This window comes from Fusarium falciforme, chromosome 9, assembly GCF_026873545.1.
Source record: "Fusarium falciforme chromosome 9, complete sequence".
Lineage (NCBI taxonomy): Eukaryota > Fungi > Ascomycota > Sordariomycetes > Hypocreales > Nectriaceae > Fusarium > Fusarium falciforme.
This window is the reverse complement of record NC_070552.1, coordinates 1,131,236-1,151,079: the sequence shown is the minus strand read 5'-3', so window position 1 is coordinate 1,151,079 and position 19,844 is coordinate 1,131,236. Positions and strand designations below refer to the sequence as shown.

Below are 19,844 nucleotides of genomic sequence, written 5' to 3'. Positions count from 1 at the left end.
GCTCAAGGATCAAAGAAAAATCTGCTTGATGTCAGCCGGCCCCTTGATGGCTTTTTCGCCACTAGCCGGTCCACTCGAATCGTGCAAGTGGGCATCCATGCTTGGCTCTCGGGAGCCTTTTGTCTTCCAGACTCGGGCATATTGACATTCTGGGTAGAAACGTATATCACACCAGCCACACTACTGGACAGTACTCTCAGTCGGCTCTCTTTGGAGCTCCAGCGATCAGATATTGTGTGTGACAATGGCCGCTGAACCACCGTGGACATGTCAAGACGAGAGCCCTACGTACCAGGGTATCTAAGGACTGGGCGCCGCGCAGCCCTGCTGATTGGCGGCAACCCCCTGGAGTTCTCAGGGTGGTCCCAGTGTGATTGAAGGCGCCCAACAAGTGCTGGGAGAGACTTGAGGTGGGATCTACGACTAGCTCCGCAGGTGTGGCGGCACGGTTACCATCCCTTCGGACTCCATCGACGTGCCCGTCGAACAGGGGCCGGCGCCAGATGAACGCGCCAGCACGCTACCCGGGCCGCTGTCCAATGCCCTCGTGCTATCTGGGTAGTTGGATCACGGGTGACGCACTTTTCAGCTGCGTCTAGCACCGCCAGATCTTGGTTGAAAAAGCAACAAGCAATGTCCCCACGCCCCCGAGACAGACAGATCGGTGTCGACCACAGTGCCGGCCCCGGGAGGGGTTGCAAGGGTTGGATGTGTTATTTCCAAACTAACGATGCTGTACTGGTACTCGTTTGACACAACCCTATGGCGACTGGGGCATGTATCTCGAGAAGCTGCTCTGCTCTGGGTCTGTCGGTTCCCTGCCAACGGCCAAGCAATTCTGGTTCCAAGTAGAGACCCATATTCGCTCGATTGGCATATCAATCAATGGATAGAGGCTAAAGGGTTCCAATATGCTCGACCCTGCGACCAGGACGCAGTCGAAAGCGTCAGGAAGCGGCGTGATGCAGTCTATCCGCCATGTTAGCGCAGCAGGCGCCACCACCATGCGGTTTGGTCGAGCGGCAGCGAGCTGTCTGGGCCGCCAACCGAGGCTCCTTGGTGCATGCGCGGCGTGGACATGGTCCAGTAGGCAAGGCAAGTCTGGGTGTTTCGCATAATGATTACGGAACGGAACCCAAGGAGCCTTGGCCACGAGGTTCGACTGCGGGGTTGAGTTTTGAGGCTCCAAACCAAACCAAGCCAGACCCTGGGCCTGGACCCAGCTGAAAGCTGCAGGGTGGCATGGCAGGGGAGCAGTGTGTCGACGGATGGACATGAGGAGTTGCAGGTGTGGTTTAGCGAATCATGAGCTTGTGCTTTCAGATCCGGTGTGGCAACCAGATGTGACCTGTCAACTTGGCCGAATGAAAGTTTGACAAGCTCCCTTGCAGGGCGGTGGACGAGTTTGACACTCGATCGGGACGATGGTTGCGATGCTGGAACACGATCAACTCGATCGGCTATCCAATCTGGTCGAGCTGGGGGGCCGTAGCAACACCAAGCTCACCAGCGTTCTCGCTGACCGGTCAGTGACGGGGCCACATGACGATGCGACAAAGACTCACTGGGGAGCATGCGACTTCTTTGGAGATTGAGTGGAGGATAAGGGAGTCGGGCCCCTTGCAAGGCTGTCTCAAACGTACACTCGGAAAGAGAAGATGCCGAGCGACGACCTTGAACTTGACTAATGTTGTTCATTTCGACGCACCATGTCGTCTCCTACACTGCATGGCGAGGCGAAGCGGGTCGAGTCGATGGCCAAGGAAAGGAGATGGTATTAATGGCGATGCTGCCAAATGCAAATTGACCCGACGATCTCACTCGGTGAGGGATGGGCTCCAGATAAACATAGCACGGTTCCGGAAGCTCAACCAAAGGAGTAGAGAGGAAAGAGGAAAGACGAGACGGATAGGAACCACGACAGCCAAGCCACGAAGCGTCACAGGACAGAGGCAGCCTTGAGGGTGTATAGGGCGTGTCCATCGGATGCCATGCCAAGCCAGGCTGCGATGTGGTTGTCAAATACGATATCGGGAAGTTTCCATGTCAAAACAAAAGGTGGTTCCCAGGACCCTGGGAATGTCAGTCTGATGACGGTGACGTTCTGCGGTGTGCTGGATCGAGGGCACGCTGGATCTCTTGTGCTACCCCAGACCAGGCCAGCAGTCTCATCTCGTCACAGCGAACCCGACGGTTACACTGACGATCCCCCAGGGTGTTGTCGGACGCTAGCTCGTGGGCTCAAGCCTCCAAGGGGCACGGCAGAGGTGAAGCGTGTAAGGCTGGCGACATGACATGACATGGCATAGAACGAACCAGGGGCAGACTCGACTGGACAGGACATGACCAATGGGTATATTTCGATGGCCGTTTCCAACGCCACAGGTGGCCATCTCTCAAACTGGCAAACGCGCCCGCGTCCTGGCTTCCGATGCAAAAGATGCCAAGACCAGGGCTTTGGCTTTGTGTGACACGAGAGAAGAGATGATGTTTGGGGGTGGCTGCTCTGTTGCCGTTATCGTCTTCGACATGCACATACATACATGCACATTCAGCCATGTTGGATCGGCAGCAACTTCGGGGCCGAAAATTTACGGACTTTTTATTATGACGCGTCAGATCAGACCAGATCCATGGAGAAGAAGGAAGCCATCAATGATGAAGACTTTGGATGAGGCATTGAGGCTCGCCTTGCCGCCCTTGGCCTTATGCTACCTACGTACGGCACAGTGTGGCCACCGTCTTCTCCCTTCCAATCAAGAATTCCTGGGGCAGAGGCAGGTTTCCTGGTTCATCGACGCCGGGCTCCATCATGGCTACGTGATGCTATGCAAGGGGACAGGCAAGTTGGAATCTTGGACATTCGATGGTGCGAGGTGAACTCCCCTGTCGTCTAGTTGACTCTTGCCTCTTGCCTCTACTCTTCCCTAACTTGGGAGACTCACCAAGGAAGGGTAGATGCATTGGTAGGCGGACTGGACTATGTCATATTTGTGAATAATAGAGCTGATAAGCAGATGCGCATGGTATGCATGAGTCACGGTCACTCAGCAAGCTGTGTTGTGTTGAGCCAACAGTCAGAAGCTTTATGGGCAATACTCATTCATCCGGCGAGTGCCTTTCCTATCAGCTCCTTGGCTCGATCACTATGGTTCATCTCGAGAGCTAGTTGATGCCCCTTTTCGCCCATCTTGCCCCAGGTCTTGCGAAGAATGCTAACCATCTTGTCTTCGTCGAGGTCCGACTTGCTCTCAAAGTCATCAAACTGGTCATCAAGGAAGACCAGGCAGGCCACATCCTCGAGGGCCTGAGATTCCTCGTCTGACTTGAGATTCTCCTTCCGGATCAGGGCGGCCACACGGGCTCGATCCTCCTCGGGGATTGGGGGTTGGATTTCTGGTGAGGCCAGCAACTCGGCAACTTGAACGGCGGCCTGGGCCTTGAGCTTTGCGCGCCAAGTGAGATAACCCGGACGGGTCATGGGATAGCTGCTTCGAGGGATCTCCCATCTATGGGGATTTGGTGAGTCTCATGAAGCCATGGCGAGTTGGGAAAAGGCACAAACCTCCTAAAGTGCTGAGCTCGACAGGCGAGCTGGAGCACAGGGCTAGCGGATGGGGATCGGAGAGCGAGCCACTTGGTCATCTTTCGAGCATAGTCAAGTTCGTAGGGAAGAGTGGTTCCATCGGGCCCTGGAGCTGTCCTCGGGTCCTCGGCGTGGGCAGCGTCGATGAGCTCGAGGCCCCGGGCGTACTCGGCGGGGAGGGGAGGTAAGGAGTCGGCCATTGTGTCGGTACTTGAACTCCTTATAGAGTCTCAACTTGGATCCTCGGAACCTAAACGCGTGTTTGATAGAATGAGTGGTGTTTCGAAAGATGGAGGCAGATAAGAGGTAGTGCGAGTCAAGCGATATCCTGATGTTGAGCGAGTTGCGGGATGAGTCAGCGAAAATGGCGACAGCCCCATTGGGTCGTGATCAGACTAAGGTCTATGGCGAGAACAATATACTTGATCTGGACGTGGTTATTACCTTGAGGAGATTACTATTCTTTGAGTCCAAGTTCTGTGACTTGTGGTGTTGTTTTGGGGCTTGAATGCCGTTGTTATGTTGAAACCATTGTTCTCTGGATCGTGCCCAAGACTCTCTTTGACTCCCTGAGAAGGAGAGTGGCATTGTGAACAATAACTATTGGCGTTGATGGTACTAGCTTGTGTTCTGCTGGGCAGTGAATCACTGTTGCTTCTTGGTAGTCCAAGGTGTCGATGCGGCGGGGGAGTAGAGTGTCACTTGGTCAACTGGAGCAACAATAAGAAGCACCACGAGATCGCATCACCAACTCGTAGATGATCTGAACAGTAGTTAAGCAGTATTCATTATCTCTAGATAAATCCTTAATTGTTCGCTGTTCTGTTAAATAATCCTTTGGTGTTGAGCACAACTCTCAGTTGTGTATGCGTGTGCACCAACTCTGCCCGCCATGTTTACTAGCACCCTACAGCTCTGCCACTGCCACTGCCAAACACCGCACTCTTCGTCTGATGCCAGAGAGACAGCACCGGCGGCCCTAACACTGCTCGGCAGCTGTTCTCTGCAGCCCTGAGATACCTCAAAAAGCCGGGCTCTCTCCAACCTCTTCTCTTCTTCTTCCTCCCACATACAACACGCAACCTTTTCCATCATCTCGAGATCTTGGGGGTCGTTTCTTGCCCTTGCTTCTTGATCACGAGTATCTCCTTCATCACTTGGATCATCGCGATATTCTTCATCTCTTGAGCCACTTTGGAGCCACGACCCTTCAGGCTTCCGGGCCTATCTGCCCGTTTACCCACGAACCCTTTCCTCCTCTTCTCTCCCCTCTTGCGCCCGAAGCCTCTTCATTCACTTCTCGAGGCATCGCAGCGAGTATTCTTCTTCTTCGATCCCGCGACTGGGCGGCAGGCCTCGATCCTTCATCCCCTCCACCTTCATACCATCTCGAATACCCTTCTTCTTCCTCTTCTCCCCCGAAAGCATCTCTCTTCACTTCTGAGCTATCGCATCGCGCTCTCGTCTTCTCTGATACCACGACCGGGCATCAAATGTTGATGCTTTCAATCTACCCTTGAACCCCATCCCGAAGACTCTTCTTCTCTTCTGCGAAGCATCCTTCATCCATCACCACAAGGGTCGCTCTAGAGATACCTCTTCCTTCATCTCAATACGAGACATACTTCGTCACTCACCATCGTCCCTCCCCCCAACCCAAGACGCGCAACCAACAGCATACTTACACGGCTTGTTCTTTCATCATGCGTCGTATGCGTCGTGGTAAACTTCCGGCGCCCTTGACGCCGCGAAGCTTCCATGTAGCCATCGCCGAAGCTGTCAGAGGCTACGATCCCGCTGCACCAGGACCATCCGAGGGTCAGGGGGCTTCAGTTGCCCAGCCTCCTTGCGAACCGCATGGAACGCCAGTCGTTAGCCCACCACTTGTTCAGGCACCTTATGAGCTTGACGGTACTCCTATCGGCCCCTCTTCTCAAAACGGAAGCACTTGTGTCAAGGAATGTGACAAGAAGTGTCCCCGAGGCAAATGTGTGAAGGCTACACGCCGTACAGTCTGTTTCAGAGACGATAGCTCTACCCAAGCCGAGACCAGCGAGTCTGAGGCGCAAACCAGCGAAGGCAGCAGCAAGGCGCCTTCCGATGCCAAGAATACCAACAGCAACAAATCCTCCGATGCAAACTCTACCGAGGATGAGTCTGAAGCACAGGCTGACAAGGCCTCAACTTCAGAGGCAGAGGCAAGCTCGGCCAATGAGGACCCAAACTGGACAATCTCCCAGGACTGTCTCCTTCGCGGGATGAAGGAGGGCGACTCACCACTCCCCTGGGCCGAGATCGCGGCCGCCCTGGGAAAAACAAAGACCGAGGTGGCTGATCGCTGGACCCTCATTAAGGGCCTTCCAACAAAGGAAGATCCTGAGGTTTCTTCTCCCGACGATACCACGGATTCAGATGATGACACCAGCGGCGATGCCGATGATGAATCCGAGAGTGACACCGACCAAGAGTCGGACGAAGAAGAAGACGAAGAAGAAGAAGAAGAAGAAGAAGAAGAAGACGAGGAAGTCGAAGTTGAAGAGCCTGACGATGAAGAAGACGAAGAGTCTGAGGAAGACTCCGATGTTGACTATGACGACTCTGATGATGATGATGACGACGAAGAAGAAGAGTACGAAGAAGTCATCACCAAGAGCAAGGGAAAGAGTCCCATCCACAACAAGTGGCACACCGGAATCCGCAACGAAAAGATTGCCGCCGAGAACAAGAAGGCAAAGGCCAAGGCAAAGGTCAAAGCCGCCCAGCGAGATGACCACTCCTCCTCCGGTGAAGATGCTTCCTCCGAATCGTCCGATGTTGACTCAAGCAGCTCCGATTCCCAGGTCATCATCGGTGATTCCGACAAGCGCGCCGAGATGCGCTATTTTCAGGACCATGTGTACAAGTTGCTCTATCCGCCAGAGATTCACCCCGAACCTGACGAGACCTTCTGTAAGAAGGACTGCGAGCTTCTCGGATCTATTGACAGCAAATATAAGAAGAACCGCTGGTTGGAAATGCAGGCCAACTTCTTCAACGTCACAGGTCGCCTGATCCCCCTGGAGTTGATCCGTGCCAAATGCGAGCGCGCTGAGGCCGAACGTGCTGAGAAGGAGGCCAGGCGTGCCAAGAGGGCCGCTGAGCGTGAGAAGGAAGACCGCGAGAAGGTCAAGGAATGGATTCAAGATGTTCCTGGTGAGGATGAGTCCGACGATTCTAATGAGCCCGAGGAGGAAGAGGACTCTGGGGAGTCCGGTGAGGAGTCCGGTGAAGAATCCGAGGAGTATTCTGAAGAAGACTCTGACGACTCTGATGACTCTTCGGATTCCGAGTCTTGAGCAGGACCAGAGTGAACCCACGAGTATCTTGTTGCGTGAACGTTGCTCACGATCCAAAAAGGATCATAACGATCGAGGGAATAACCAGTGGTGGTGTTGTTGTTGTTGTTGCGAGTCTCATAGAGAGACACGGTCAAGTCAAAGATCGAGTGCGATGATGAGTCGAGGTTGGCTAAGCAGAGTTGGACCAAGTCGATATTTAACCTCTAGAGTTGTTCCCGGGTCGGATTGGATCTGATCGTTTGTTGCATCTTCGTTGGATGGCGTTTCGATGGATATTCATAGATCCCTATTCGATAGGCATCCGATTAGATATAGACAGACCAAACAAGACTCATTCGACCCCTTTTAAATCGGATTCAGATAAACCACGTGTCGATGCAAACGTCCTGGGTATTGTCAATAAACGTGCTAGGTACTCTTACATCTATCAGACAAGCCCGGTCGATCAATACACAAATCAGTCAGCCAATGCAAACAGAACCTCCTCCCTCCGTAATACCTTCTGTTCTATTTTCCTACTGCCAACAGCCGAGACCCTACAACATGAAAACAGATCATCAATAGATAAATGAATACGTAGAAAGGTAAACGCACATGCATATCAGAGTCCGGAAATATTTGGGTATCAAATAACAGAGTAGAAGTGAAGAAAAAAATGCACATCAAACGCGAAGGGGAAATTAGTCCTCGCGTTGCGCCAGCATGGATGTGTCCACTCCACGGCTCACGAGTAGATGGCAAGGTGAGACCGACTGACTGCGTGAAACAACATCCGAAGCCGTACCTATGCTGTCGTTCCTCCCTCTCAACCGTGCCGTGAGAGGCTCCGAGCGCGTGTCCTGTCTAGGTTCGCCCATCGGTCAATCGATGGGCCCGTATGTGCCGTGAGCTGATTCAATCTAGGCCCTCCTGTTGATCATGTCTGAGAATCCCCACACGTTGCCGTGTCGTGTGTGCGTGTGTGTGTGTGGTGCCGTGCCGTGCGGAACGGCCCGCTGAAACTGATTCAACCCCAGGTCTTGACTTCTTGGCGCGCCCGTCGTGACTCAAAATGATCCGTCGTCGTTCCAACTCTGGTGTGGTGCAACCAATGCCTGGGTCCAAGCAGTGTCGTGTCAGTCTGTCCCTGCTCGCATCAAGTTGCCCATGCCGCGAGCAAGTATCCAGACCCGACCTGAAGCTTCTCCCCGGCTCCCACAACCTCCCAAGAGTGCTCGCGATTATGCGCCTGCGATCAAAGCATTACAAATTTCCAACAAATCTCACGGGCTGACTCTTCATATAGGGTTCTCCATCCCAGGGACTGTGGTAATTCCAGGTGCAGGGCTCTGGTTCGATGCCGAGGCTCTGCTGCCACGCAGGTTGCCACTGGACCCGAGACCACGCTTCATCATCTTGCCAAGGACCGTAACCAATTCGCAAGCGTCGCCAAACATGTCGTCGTCCATTCCTTCGGTAGCTTCATAAACTTCCGCGATGGTGTCCTTGGCGAGCTTCCGGCTTGCCTCGGCGTCGTGGACACATTCGTACAAGAAGGCGGCGTACTCAGTCTTGACTGAGAGTCGGAGGGAGTGCGATCCCCAAAGAAGAGAGTCGGCAAGCTGGATGGCTTCGAGGAAGTGCTGTTTTGCCTCTGGGAGATAGTCCTTGGCTGGGATGAGAAAGCTGGGAGAGAGAGGCATGTTTCGGTCCTCGAATCCTGGAGGCGGCATAACAGGGCCTCCCTCCAGAGGGTGAGTTGGTTGTACCGAAGAAGGTCTCGAGTCAGCCTCCAAGTCAATGGCTCGTCCTTTTCCCTTGTCCAACCGTGGCGTCAGAACAGCTGTGACGTCTGGTGTATACCTGCCCAAGTTTGACACTACAGGTTGGTTGCCAAACAGGGCATAGATGTGAGAGAAAGAAGCACGAAGCTTGTAGGCGAGAACCTTGAGTTCACCATAGTTTCCAACCATGGGGATGACGTACTGCTCGAGCATTGTCCTGCCCTCACGGGAGAGCCAGATGATGCGCAAGATGCGACGCACGGCATTGGGGGATGGCTCATAGTCGGGACGGCGCTGCTTCTTGGCTGCGACAAGCTGCTCAGCAAGATTCAGAGACAAGCCCAGAATCTTGAAGAGCATCGAGGCCAGGAGGGGGTTGTCATTCTCGACAGCCTTGGCCAGCTTGCCGAGAAACTTTTGGTCAACCTCGGAGGACGCCATGCAGCCCAGCACAGAGTTTCAAGGGGATAGTCGAAGCAGGTCAAACTAGACTCAGAGGATCCACGGCTGAGACTAGGGGATTGGTTCAGTCTCGATATGTCGACCAGGGGAACAGAGGGGCGACGAGGGTGGGAAGGGAATAGCCTCGCATATGAATCAAAGCACGAGTGACAGGCGTCATGGACAGGAGCAGATCAGGAGGAAGCAGGGAAACAGGAGAAATGGAGGCAAGAATGAAGAGGTTGGCTGGACTAACCGGTACTGAGATCCACAGCTGCAGAGAGACGCACGGCGGGAACGAAGCGAAGTGCAGGTCGTTGCGGCACGGCGCAGGAGCTCGCGCAATGCAGCCCGATGAGAGGCAGCCAGAGCAGCCTAGAGACAGGAGGCGAAAGGCTACTTGGTCCGCAGAGGGGCGACTCTACGGGTCGGCCAGCCAAGTTGAGGGCGCGCGCGCGACAGCTGGCAGGCTTTGATTGGGTCCGAGACGAAGTGGTGATGGTTGGCTCCGAGGGGAGCGAAGAGATGAGATTTGAAGATCCAGAACGAGAGCGTCAGGGCAAGAACGAGTGACTGATGACGCTTGAACGGCGCAGAATCGATTACCGAGTGCTCCTGGGACCAATTGACCTATTTCGAGATCAGAGGCGAACGGTACACACGAGGGCGCATGCGCATGAACGACCCAGGGCCCAGCTTCAACTGAACTGAACGTACGGTACGGTACACTGACGACGAATGAGACGCAGGCGGGCAAACGAACGCGTGAAACTGGGAGCCAGCAACCACAGGACTACAATGGAGGACTCGGCAGAAAACGAGAGACTAGCAGCAAAGAGCAAACGCGAAGGCGGCGACACCGGATAGCATGGCGGAGGAACGACAGGACAGCAGGCTCGTTGGGGGATGTTGATATAACGACCAGCCAGTCGCGCGCTGGGTTGAGGTGTGAGCGCGAACGAGCGAGTGTGAGTGAGAGTCGCCCAGCAGGCAGAGGGAGCGTGAGACGTGGGTGCAGTCAGGTCCAAAGCAAGAAGCCGAGGCGCCCTCAGGTCCAGCGAATGGGCAGGGTAGGCGGTGAGCAGCGCGGGCGACAGGCCTAGCAAGACGGTCAGCGGGCTGCCGACTGGGGGTCTTTGTCCCAAGACTGGGTCTGCGAGATGGCCTGTCAGGCTAGACAAGGGACCCCGAGCCCGAAAGAGGTACCACTATCGCCAATGCACCACTGGGCGCCGGTGCAGGTGGCCAGGGGCTTGTCTAGTCGGATCGAGTCCTCGAGGATGTTGGCGATAGAACCAGGGACTACAACGAAATGCGGGTAGCAGTCGTCGAAGCCTCAGGCGGGGAGCTTTGAGAACGGTACGGTGACGAGGGACAAGAACGGATGACTGACGCTTGGTCCAATCGAAAGACGACTGAATGATGCGGTTGACGAGTTCAAAGCTTCGGGTGAAGTGCTCGAGAGGTGTCACGCGTTCAGCAGATGTCAATGCTTTCTAGGTGCTGGCTGTACAGCAGTTGAGGCAGATGCAAGAGGCAAAACGATTGGTGAGTGAGTAAACAAAAGCCGCGCCAAATCGATGAGCCGCAAGGGTGCGCTGTCCGGGCAGCTCTAACCGCTGCAGTCGATGCTGGTGCTGATGGGACGAATCTCAAAGATGCGAACCGTACGAGGAGAACGAACAGTTCAATATCTCGCAGATATAAGATATGAGCAGAGAAAAGTAATATTCGAGGTTGGAGATGAGACCACAGAGCAGACAAAAATAACACGCGCACTGAACGCACGGGGCGACGCGGCACGACGCGGTACCGTACGGGGAACCCGGCTCCCTGGGACCTGAACTTTGCTGCACGGTGGGCGGACAAAATAGGAGGAGCTTGTGAAAAAAAGACAGAACCACAACACGAAGATGGCCAAGAGTAAAAAAATAAAAAGTGCGATGAGGCTGTCTTTGGCGGCGGGGACGAGGTTGAACTTTGCTTAACAAGAGTTAAAAAAGAAAAGAGCAAAATAAATTATGTCGCTCGGCAAGATCGGGTGGAAATGAGGTCTTGCACGGCAGGCGTGTTCCTTCCCTCTTTTTTTTTTCTTCGTTCATGATCGTGGACATGATGAGCAACGGGGAAGGAACCATGGAGCCTTGTTTCTTTTGCCGGCCAAAGGGAATGATTGCAATGTCACCTTTCGTTTTTCCCATGTGATTGAAATATCACGGTTCATCTAATCTCGCCCAGTTTCCTCTTCTGGATTTTTGCCGACTCGACTCGAGTCTTCTCTTCTTGTTATACGCGACATCCGCTCACTTACACGTCTCGTTCGCCATGTTTAATACGAATACTCCGCTTCGTACTTCCCTCCCCTTCTGTTCTTCCTCCTTGCGGCTTCGATTCCGCTCCGTCCCTCGGTGCAAATCCTCTCTCTCTGAACACATCCCTGTCAGCTGTACCCTGCCCGAAAAAAACATGACGGGCATCAAAATGTCAGCCAGCAGATCGTACGTGCGCATGAGGACCCAGAAAAAAAAAGGAAGCAGAGTCAAGGGATGGATGATTCCAAGCTAACGTAGGTACGGAGGGACACGCACGATGTGACACGCAGGCGAAGCGAGGGAGAAACACGGGGGGGTTCTCCCGAGACCTTTTTGGCTCATCCATTCATCGCCTTGGCTTGACATCAGCGTCTCACTGTCTGCAATCTTGTGTCAACCACCTCGAGACTCGGAAACCTAAATGGCCGTTGGTATTACGCACGTTTACGCAACTATCATGTTGGCTGTAGATCCTAGCCTCACCCTATCAGGTTCGCCATGCCATCATGACATGAAGCCACCCCTGTCTGTTCCTTAGGCGTCTCTGTGCTCCACGTAGTTAATCCTCCGCCTATGGCAAGGCTAGGTACCAACGTGCATCATGTCTTGACATTGGATCGGTGACATGGCATGGAGCCTGACTTGACTTACAACTCAGTGTCTTCCGATACCAAGAAGAGCTCGCATGCCATCCCATCAGCGCTCAATATTCCAAACACACATCATCCAATATTTCATCCAGCTCAGTGCCCTCCATCCATCCTTTTACGTCTAGTGCACCGTCCTCCTCCAATCACCATCTACCCTGCACTCCCCAACCACCTCAATTACCTCGCCCAAGATCTTGCATCGTTCATCCTCATCGACTCAATCGCCATCCGCCCGATTTCGCGGGTGGCCTCTTTTCATGCGGCCACGCTCACTGACCACGTAGCTTTCAGGTCTCGATCGCCATCAAGCCCAATCGCCTGCCATCGTCAAATCCCGAACCCCCCCCAGCATCGCCCATTCTGGAGGCATGCACCCAGACCTGACCCAGCCAGGACACACTTACACGCGAAGCAGCCCAAAGCGGCCACCACCAACCTCTTGTTTTCTCAATAGCCTCTAGCCAGTTGCTCGTATCGTCGCCTCGCTCAGCTCCGTGCCCGAGCCTAACCTACCTACCTACCTACCTACGCGTCAGAGTAGCGGTGAACCAACAGGTTTGGTTCTCCTGACTCTTCCCTGGCATTCCCTGTGCTCCATCCATCAAATCGTCTCTCGTCCTCAATCATGACCAACCGACAGGCAGACCATCATTACTGTAACAGATACAGTGTCCGCAGGGACCCGTCTCCTGCACGTCAAGAGACGGCATTGCCGCACCAGGCCCAAAGCGCCAAAGTCTGCCACTGTGATACAGAGACCATGTGAAACAAAGGTTCCCTTCAAACGTTTGCTCCTCCTCCGCCTCTGCAGCTGTCTTAGACATCCATGGCTCTGCCCTGGCTTACAGTGGGCCTGGAAAAGGACTCTGGAGTCTTACTTGCAGAACCATCAGCATCCATATGGATCCGGTTCAGCCTGTGGGTTCCACCCAAGTTGAATTCTCCAGCGCTATCCTCTCAAATCTCAATGTCCAACGTCAAAGGCCAAAACAAGTCAATGCATTCGTTTAGCTCACGTCTATGAGCTTCGTTTCCCACCGTCTATGGCATGTGACGCCGGCTGAACCTATGTACGACGCCTGTCCTCATAGCTCCCCTGAACTGTACTCCACCCAAGTTGGGGAATCATCCGAACGAGCTATACAACCGATTGACCACATGTACGCCTTCCTTCTATTCCAACCAGACCGTTATGCATCCAATGTCCAATGTCAAGTTGCCTAAAAGCCAAACGCCAAATGTCCTATGACTGAAACGCTGTCCCGTCTGCTCCATCATGTCCAAGCTCTAGGCCGTACCATCGCGCCTGGTTTTCGACGCCTGCTTCCAACATTCAGGTGCTCAAGAGCCTTGTCCTCTATGCTGCTCTCGAACCGTTCGTGGCCGCCCACTGTAACCAACTTTACCACATTTCCAAAGCTGAATGCAACAGATCGCTGTCCCACTCTGACCATTGGTCCCAGGTCTGACACAATAAGATGCCCTGCCTTCTCATCGTTCTGGAAGAGTGGTCGTGTTTCGTCCGTCCTTAGCTGACCGCTTTGTGGTGCTGTCCATACTTCCCACCGTCCGAAGAGGTCTCGCGCCGCCTCCTTGCGAGGAGATCGATGCCGAAGTCCTTCTGCCTTGCGTCGCCCGTTGCTTTCGATATCGAGAATTCGAGCTGACTTTTGCCGTATCCCTACCACACTACCGTCTGATAGAACACTCCAAGAGCCTGGGTTTTTGATATGTCTCCGGCTCTCCTTAACTGATTCCCACGAGCACCAGCCCCTCGTTGTCGGCGTAGCAGAGCTGTGGAAACAAATCATGTCGTTTTCACCCGGGGGCGTATATGTCTGTACCACGCAATCTCCCGAATCTGCCTCGGTGTAACATAAAATGAACCATGACAAACCCTTGACCCCTGTCTGCGAAGACTGTCGATTGAAAAATGCGCTTTGCAGAGACCGCTGGTTCATGCGTTCGGTGGAAAATGTGTGGACGAGACTGTAGTCGTCAAGGTTGATGAGATGAACACGGTTGACACCGGCAATCAAGAAGAGACCCAATGACGCGAGTGGGACTACCTGGTGCACCTCGTCCTGCTCCAAGCCTTCTAGCTGAACACTACGGGAGTTCCATGATAACGTCTCCCGAGTTGCCGCGTGAACACACCCTCGCCGAGATGCCGTAATGATTGCGACTAATGGCGCTGTCTGTTTGCTCCCTATTGAAACGATGTCGTGTCAGTGCTCTGATTACGTACTCCCAAGGGAAAGCCAGAACCTACGCTTTTCAATAAGGGGTCGGACACAGGTTAAGGGGCTCCGGCAAACTCCAAAATCTGCCCCTTCACCAGCATCGGGCACAAACTCGGTCAATGTGCCATTTCTCCGCACAAGGACTAGTCTGGGGATGTCGGTATGCGGATCGGGGGAACCAAAGAAGAAGGCCTCGGGCTTTTGGCCATATAGGTCGACGGATAGCCAAGGTCCCCAGGTTTTCTCCTTCAGATTCCATAGCGCTGCCTTGTAAGTGGATAAAATCGCGAGCCACTTGGAGTGGTCGTCAATGGCCATGGCGAGGACCGGGAAAGGAGCATCATCTGATTGCTCCCCGTCAACAACCACGTAGTGTAGCCCTCCGGGGCGAACATTCCATACACGGATCAGGCGATCCAGTCCAACTGATACCACATGGCCGTCAGGAGCAGCCGCCAGCATCGCGATGTCAAGTACATGGCCTCCAGTAAAAGACTTTACACCCAACGTCGGGTCTGTGTCAGAGTGGCGATCATCGTCATCTGCCTCATCTTCCCACAGGAGAAAACTTGTAAGTAACCGAACGGCCGCAACAACTACAATGACAATAACCATAAACCGTGTGAGCTGATGATTGACAAAGTCATACACAGCTGGGAGCAATGTAGGCTCCTTGTAGTTCGGCATGCGGTCTGAGCCTTTCATGACAAAGACGACTGGTTCGTAAACTCGGGCAACATAACTGTGCGCCTGGGGCTTGATGATGCTGATGATTTCTTGAGCTGTTTCGTGATCCTGCAACCGTAACCACGACTTTGGGCTTCGTGCTTGGTGAATAGCATCCAGTGAGGTCCGAGATGACTCTGGGCTCTCCGGGACATTTTGGCGTCGATAGAGGTGAACGAGGAAATGCAACAAGGTATCGTCCTCGAAAAAGTGCCATTGTGCAATGATGACAAAACCAAGCATAATGACCGTGCCAGCAATGCGAGTTGACATTGTTACCTTGCCCTGGAGCATAAGCTCCCATGTGGTGCGAGGTCTGAATTCGGATGCGCCACGGTTGTGTCGCATCGAGGCTTTTGCAAGCGCCTCACTGAGTTCCGTCCGCTGCACATCAACACTCAAGACCGAGAGGAAGAAGGTTGAGAGATAGAAGAAGTCGAAAATAATGGCAACGGCAGCAAATATGCAGAATGCCGAAACGCCAGCCGATACCCAACGGGATATCATCAGCAAAAGAAAGACATTTTGCATGGAGCTGGCAATAGCTGTATACGCAGTCTCACCAAAGGCGTGGCCGATGCGGCTACTCGTCGAGTCCTCGGCAGGAGTTAGTATGACAGCATTTATCAGCCTGAAGATGTTCTCGAGGCTCATGGCAAGCACAACCAGCGGGTAAGCGGCTCGGGGGATGCGGGACAAGTCAAGCCTGAAGATGGCGCAGACGGTAAAGCTTGACATGACAGAAAATGCAATCTGAGCCATGACCGTGACGGTAAGGCCAAACTTGGACTTGAAGGCCCGAAGTTTAGACAGGCTCATGAGGAAGTAAATGGTAGTCAAGCCGTAAGCTACGGCGAGAATGACTGAATCCTGGCGAGATATGGGACGGAACTGGAACTCGTAGAGCTGACTTGCCATGGAACGACCGCTGGGAGGGTAGATGTCCCATTTCTCAGAGACCTTGCCCGGAAGCAAGGCAGCTTTTCTCTCCCATTGCTTCCCTACAGGCGAATCTCGAAGATAAACGAGGGTGATGACCAGGGCGTCTGCGGCGAGGAGACGACGTTCTTCGAATCTTTTGCCGCTGAAGACGATGGAATGCCTGAGTGTGACATTGACCGAGGTCGACTGGGTTTTCCTGTCGTTCACAGTTGCCAAAATATCAGGATCCGCCAAGATGCGCTCCTGAGTGCAGTCCCAATACTGAAGGGGAGAATGGAAGAACCAAGACTGATTGGTCAACCCGTTAATGGCGTGGAACGCATCGCGCTGACTTGTAGAAAGATCTATGCCTGGCTGAGGAGTTTTGCGGGGGACTTGATGAGCTTGGCCGGGCCTGAAGTTTTCAGTCTTGCCCAGTAGTTCATCCTGTAACTCCAGGGCGGAAGCAAGAAGTTCCTTGTCCAGAGCCTGCATATAAGTCCCGTGAACCCAGATAGACCGCATCATGACATCGGGATTGATGCTGGCGCCATAGGGTAAAGGTTGGGCAACAGTCCAGGCATGGTGAGGTAGGTTGGAAGCGCCGTTGACGTAGTCACTGGTGAAGAGGTATGGGATAGGGTAGATGAGCATGGTGGCAACAACCACCGAGACGAGGAGTGTGGTGACAACATGGTTGGCGGCGTAGGACCCGTACCGAGAGAGCCCACGACGGAGAGGATGAGTAGGCGCAAGCACCGGCGCTTCCGTTGTTCTATGGCGGGATGTGAGCTGAGGACGGAACGGAGCGGGGAACGGAGACGGAGGAGACGGAAGAGCTCGTGGGAGTTCGGAGCAAACATGACTGACCCTCGGAGTGGGTACAACAAGTACCAAATCATGAGGACGGGAGGTAAGATTGATACCGTCTACTGTCCCATGTGCGAATTCGTGAGTCCAAGGTGGAATGATCAGCAAAGGTGGGAATGAAGCAGTAGTTTAAGCTTCGTGATGCGTCAAGAGGCGGTTGGCGTGACATGGACTGAATGTCTAATAACGAGGAAATGATGCGGTGGTGCGATGTGCAAACGCGGGCTGCGCCGCCTGGGAAACCAGGCGATGCTCGACAGGACGAGAGTGAGGCCAAGGACCGCAGACGATGACCAGGGCGCGATGAGGCTCGTGTTAGCGATCGCCGCAAGCGTCCGTGTCGTCAGGTCAGGCCAGTTTCGGCGCAGATCAGGTCACGAGACTCGATGGCGCTGGCGCTGGACCGGCAGCGACACTGGGAGGACAAGGACAGGGTGTGGCTTTGGGAGAAGGTGGCTGGCATGGACAATAGATGGCCCGTGGTGATAGGTAAGGTGTCGTTTGAGATGATGAAGATCGCGGGAAGGGTGTTGCCGTCAGCTTTGGTGAGTTCCCGGCAATGGCGACGCGGTGAAGAGAGACAGAGGCCTTTGAGCGTGGAGGATCGTCCAGATCTCAGGGTGACGAGATGGTGATGGAGGATGGAAAATTGGCAGCTGAACGCTACGGGAAGTGGGAAAACCTGAGCTAAGATGGATAGCGGCGATGGCGGCGATGGCGGCGAGGCACGAGGCTGTTCCTTGTTACTCGACCCTGCTTAACCTCTGGTGCCTTCCCGTCTTTTTGGGTTTTGGGTTTGGGCAGGTGGGGGGATGGGATTGGATTAGGGAATGCCCGTGGGACGGGATGGCAGGTTGGCGGGAACCTGGAGGATGGGAGGCACTCAAAAGAGAAGGAACAAGAAGGGGAAAACCGATTGGGGTACGGTGAGTACGTTGAGTTGGGGATGGGGGCTAGCAGATGAAAAGAAACTGAAACCCAGAAGGGAAAGAGAAAGGGAGATCAACAAGCCGCTAAGGGCTGCTCTTGCCGTTCCCATTGGCATCCGCAGCCTCTGGGCGCGCGGCCCGTGTGCAAATGTCCTCAGTCGACGCGTTCTAAGAGGAACCAGTGATCGACCGAGGTGAGCCAAGCAAGGTACCTGCCTTGGAAGAGAGGGAATGGCATGTGGGAGAGAGGGGGAGCCCCCGAGGGGAAAACATGGGGTGAAAACACCACTAAAACAAATACCCGATAGAAATGACGAAAAAGGGCTTTCGACGACGGGGAAGGGCCCGCGAAAAGATCAGCTGTTTAACGCCCATCGCCGCCTCCAGAATGCAACATGGAAGAAAAAACATGTACCTTACCTGGACCCGGGTCCTGGGCCATCCATGCAATGGCCCACAATAGCTACGGACGGTATACCTTTAACCCAACGACACGGAGGCGGCGGTCTGAGGTACTCGTAACGTACCTGGCACGTAGCGTGAATTGCTTTCCCGCCGTGTCCCAGTTTGGATTCACAATGCCCTTTTTGTGATACTTGGCGGTTGCACAAGCTTGGATGGGGTAAATGCTCTGAAATGAAACCCGCTCGCCCACAGGACGACGAGCTTGGTAAGGGAATATGCGACGCTGGCTATTGGTCGTTGGATGATAATCAATCGTACATCAAGCAAGTGGTGAAGGCCAAGGATACCCTTTGAGGCAGGGGAATGCACTTTGCCAGCCTTAATGCTACCGCATCGCACTATTCCGGTAACCCCCCTGGCACCCATGTCCCTGCTTCCCGTCCTGAACGATTCCTATGAAGTCAAGCCGCCTTTTTCTTTTTCTTTTTGTGATCTCGGTACACAGTTGGCAATCTGTTGGAATGCCGAGGAGGAGTCAGAGTCTTTAATGAACTTGGCCTGGCAATAATGCTAGGGCTTATTCTTTCTCAGCTTCCCCTCATTCAGTGTTACCCGCTCCATCCTAGTTCTTGAGCACACTACCCAATGCAATTCAACTCTCCTCAACCCTCATGTACTCTTTAAGCCACCAGGTAAACTGTCTATCCCGAAAAGGGATGGGCCCTTCCTTGGACGTGGACTTTGGCTGGAAACCCTAATAACCTTGATCGCCTCCGCCCTCTCCTTTCTCTCTCTCTCTCATCTCAGCTCAGTTCAGTGATCCCAATGGTAATACATCATTCAACTCAGACTGAGCTGAGGCGATTCTAAGACCTTTTCAAGTCTAACCACTCTGTGGCTCAAGGATGCGAGTTACTCCGCGACATTTGCCGACACGGTTCGGACCCCCACATTCTTGCCATCGGTTCGGGTCTCGACTTGAAGCGTGGGAGTGTGACCCTTAATTTGGGTCAAGTGTCGCGGGTCTCATTCGCAATGGCATTCCCACGCAAGGAGTTGGTGGTCGCTCAGGCTTTTGCGGACCCTGTGGCATTATCCCCATGGGAGCTTATGGCCGCAAGGCTTGCTGCAATGATGGCGTTGCATTCGAGATGGGGGCGTAGGAGGAAGCGAGCTGGCAGGGCTTTGACGTCGATGAGATGGAATGGGATGTTACCTTTCATGCACAACATTCTCCTGTCATCCATCAAAGCCATTTCGAACCTGACCCTACTCGCGCCTGTGTGTCCGTGCCCATCCGCGTATTGATGGGAGCAGATATAGACACACCAACTTGGCATGCCGCTGAGGTTATCATTTGTTAATCTCCATCAGCATCTGTGCGTTTTATGGTATCCAGTAGTATTCTGAAGCCATAGAAATCCTTATTCTAAGAAGTCGAAAATCTTCTCTATCTTCCTCTAGCCATTTATTTCAGCTGTTATGGTATGGGCGCCCGTGAAATAGCCAAGTTTTTTGTATCGTAGGTATTCTAGGCGCAGGTTGTAATTGAGTTGCGCGGGAGGTTCCGATACTAAGGTCGATCACCAGCCTTAAAACGCGGGCAACCTGGAATGGGGAGGCTTTAACGTTCTAGAAACTCGTCGAGACATGGAAGTAT

General features: G+C 53.7%; 4 protein-coding genes across 4 annotated transcripts; 1 reads left to right on the top strand and 3 right to left on the bottom strand.

The window, feature by feature from the left end:
- Positions 1-3,103: 3,103 nt before the first annotated feature.
- NCS54_01122900 (Hypothetical protein) lies at positions 3,104-3,786 on the bottom strand (the record flags this gene model as incomplete). Its single annotated transcript, XM_053156510.1, has 2 exons — positions 3,104-3,509; positions 3,566-3,786. The coding sequence occupies 2 exons, from the start codon at positions 3,784-3,786 to the stop codon at positions 3,104-3,106; spliced, it is 627 nt and encodes a 208-aa protein (XP_053012485.1).
- A 1,503-nt stretch (positions 3,787-5,289) lies between these two features.
- On the top strand, positions 5,290-6,921 carry NCS54_01122800 (Hypothetical protein; the record flags this gene model as incomplete). The annotated part of the gene is made up of 1 exon (XM_053156509.1): positions 5,290-6,921. One exon carries the CDS (start codon positions 5,290-5,292, stop codon positions 6,919-6,921), a length of 1,632 nt encoding a protein of 543 aa, XP_053012484.1.
- A 1,280-nt stretch (positions 6,922-8,201) lies between these two features.
- Positions 8,202-9,128, bottom strand: NCS54_01122700 (Hypothetical protein; the record flags this gene model as incomplete). The annotated part of the gene is made up of 1 exon (XM_053156508.1): positions 8,202-9,128. The coding sequence occupies one exon, from the start codon at positions 9,126-9,128 to the stop codon at positions 8,202-8,204; it is 927 nt and encodes a 308-aa protein (XP_053012483.1).
- A 4,236-nt stretch (positions 9,129-13,364) lies between these two features.
- On the bottom strand, positions 13,365-16,882 carry NCS54_01122600 (Sterol regulatory element-binding protein cleavage-activating protein; the record flags this gene model as incomplete). Its single annotated transcript, XM_053156507.1, has 3 exons — positions 13,365-14,299; positions 14,339-16,755; positions 16,851-16,882. The coding sequence occupies 3 exons, from the start codon at positions 16,880-16,882 to the stop codon at positions 13,365-13,367; spliced, it is 3,384 nt and encodes a 1,127-aa protein (XP_053012482.1).
- Positions 16,883-19,844: the final 2,962 nt, after the last annotated feature.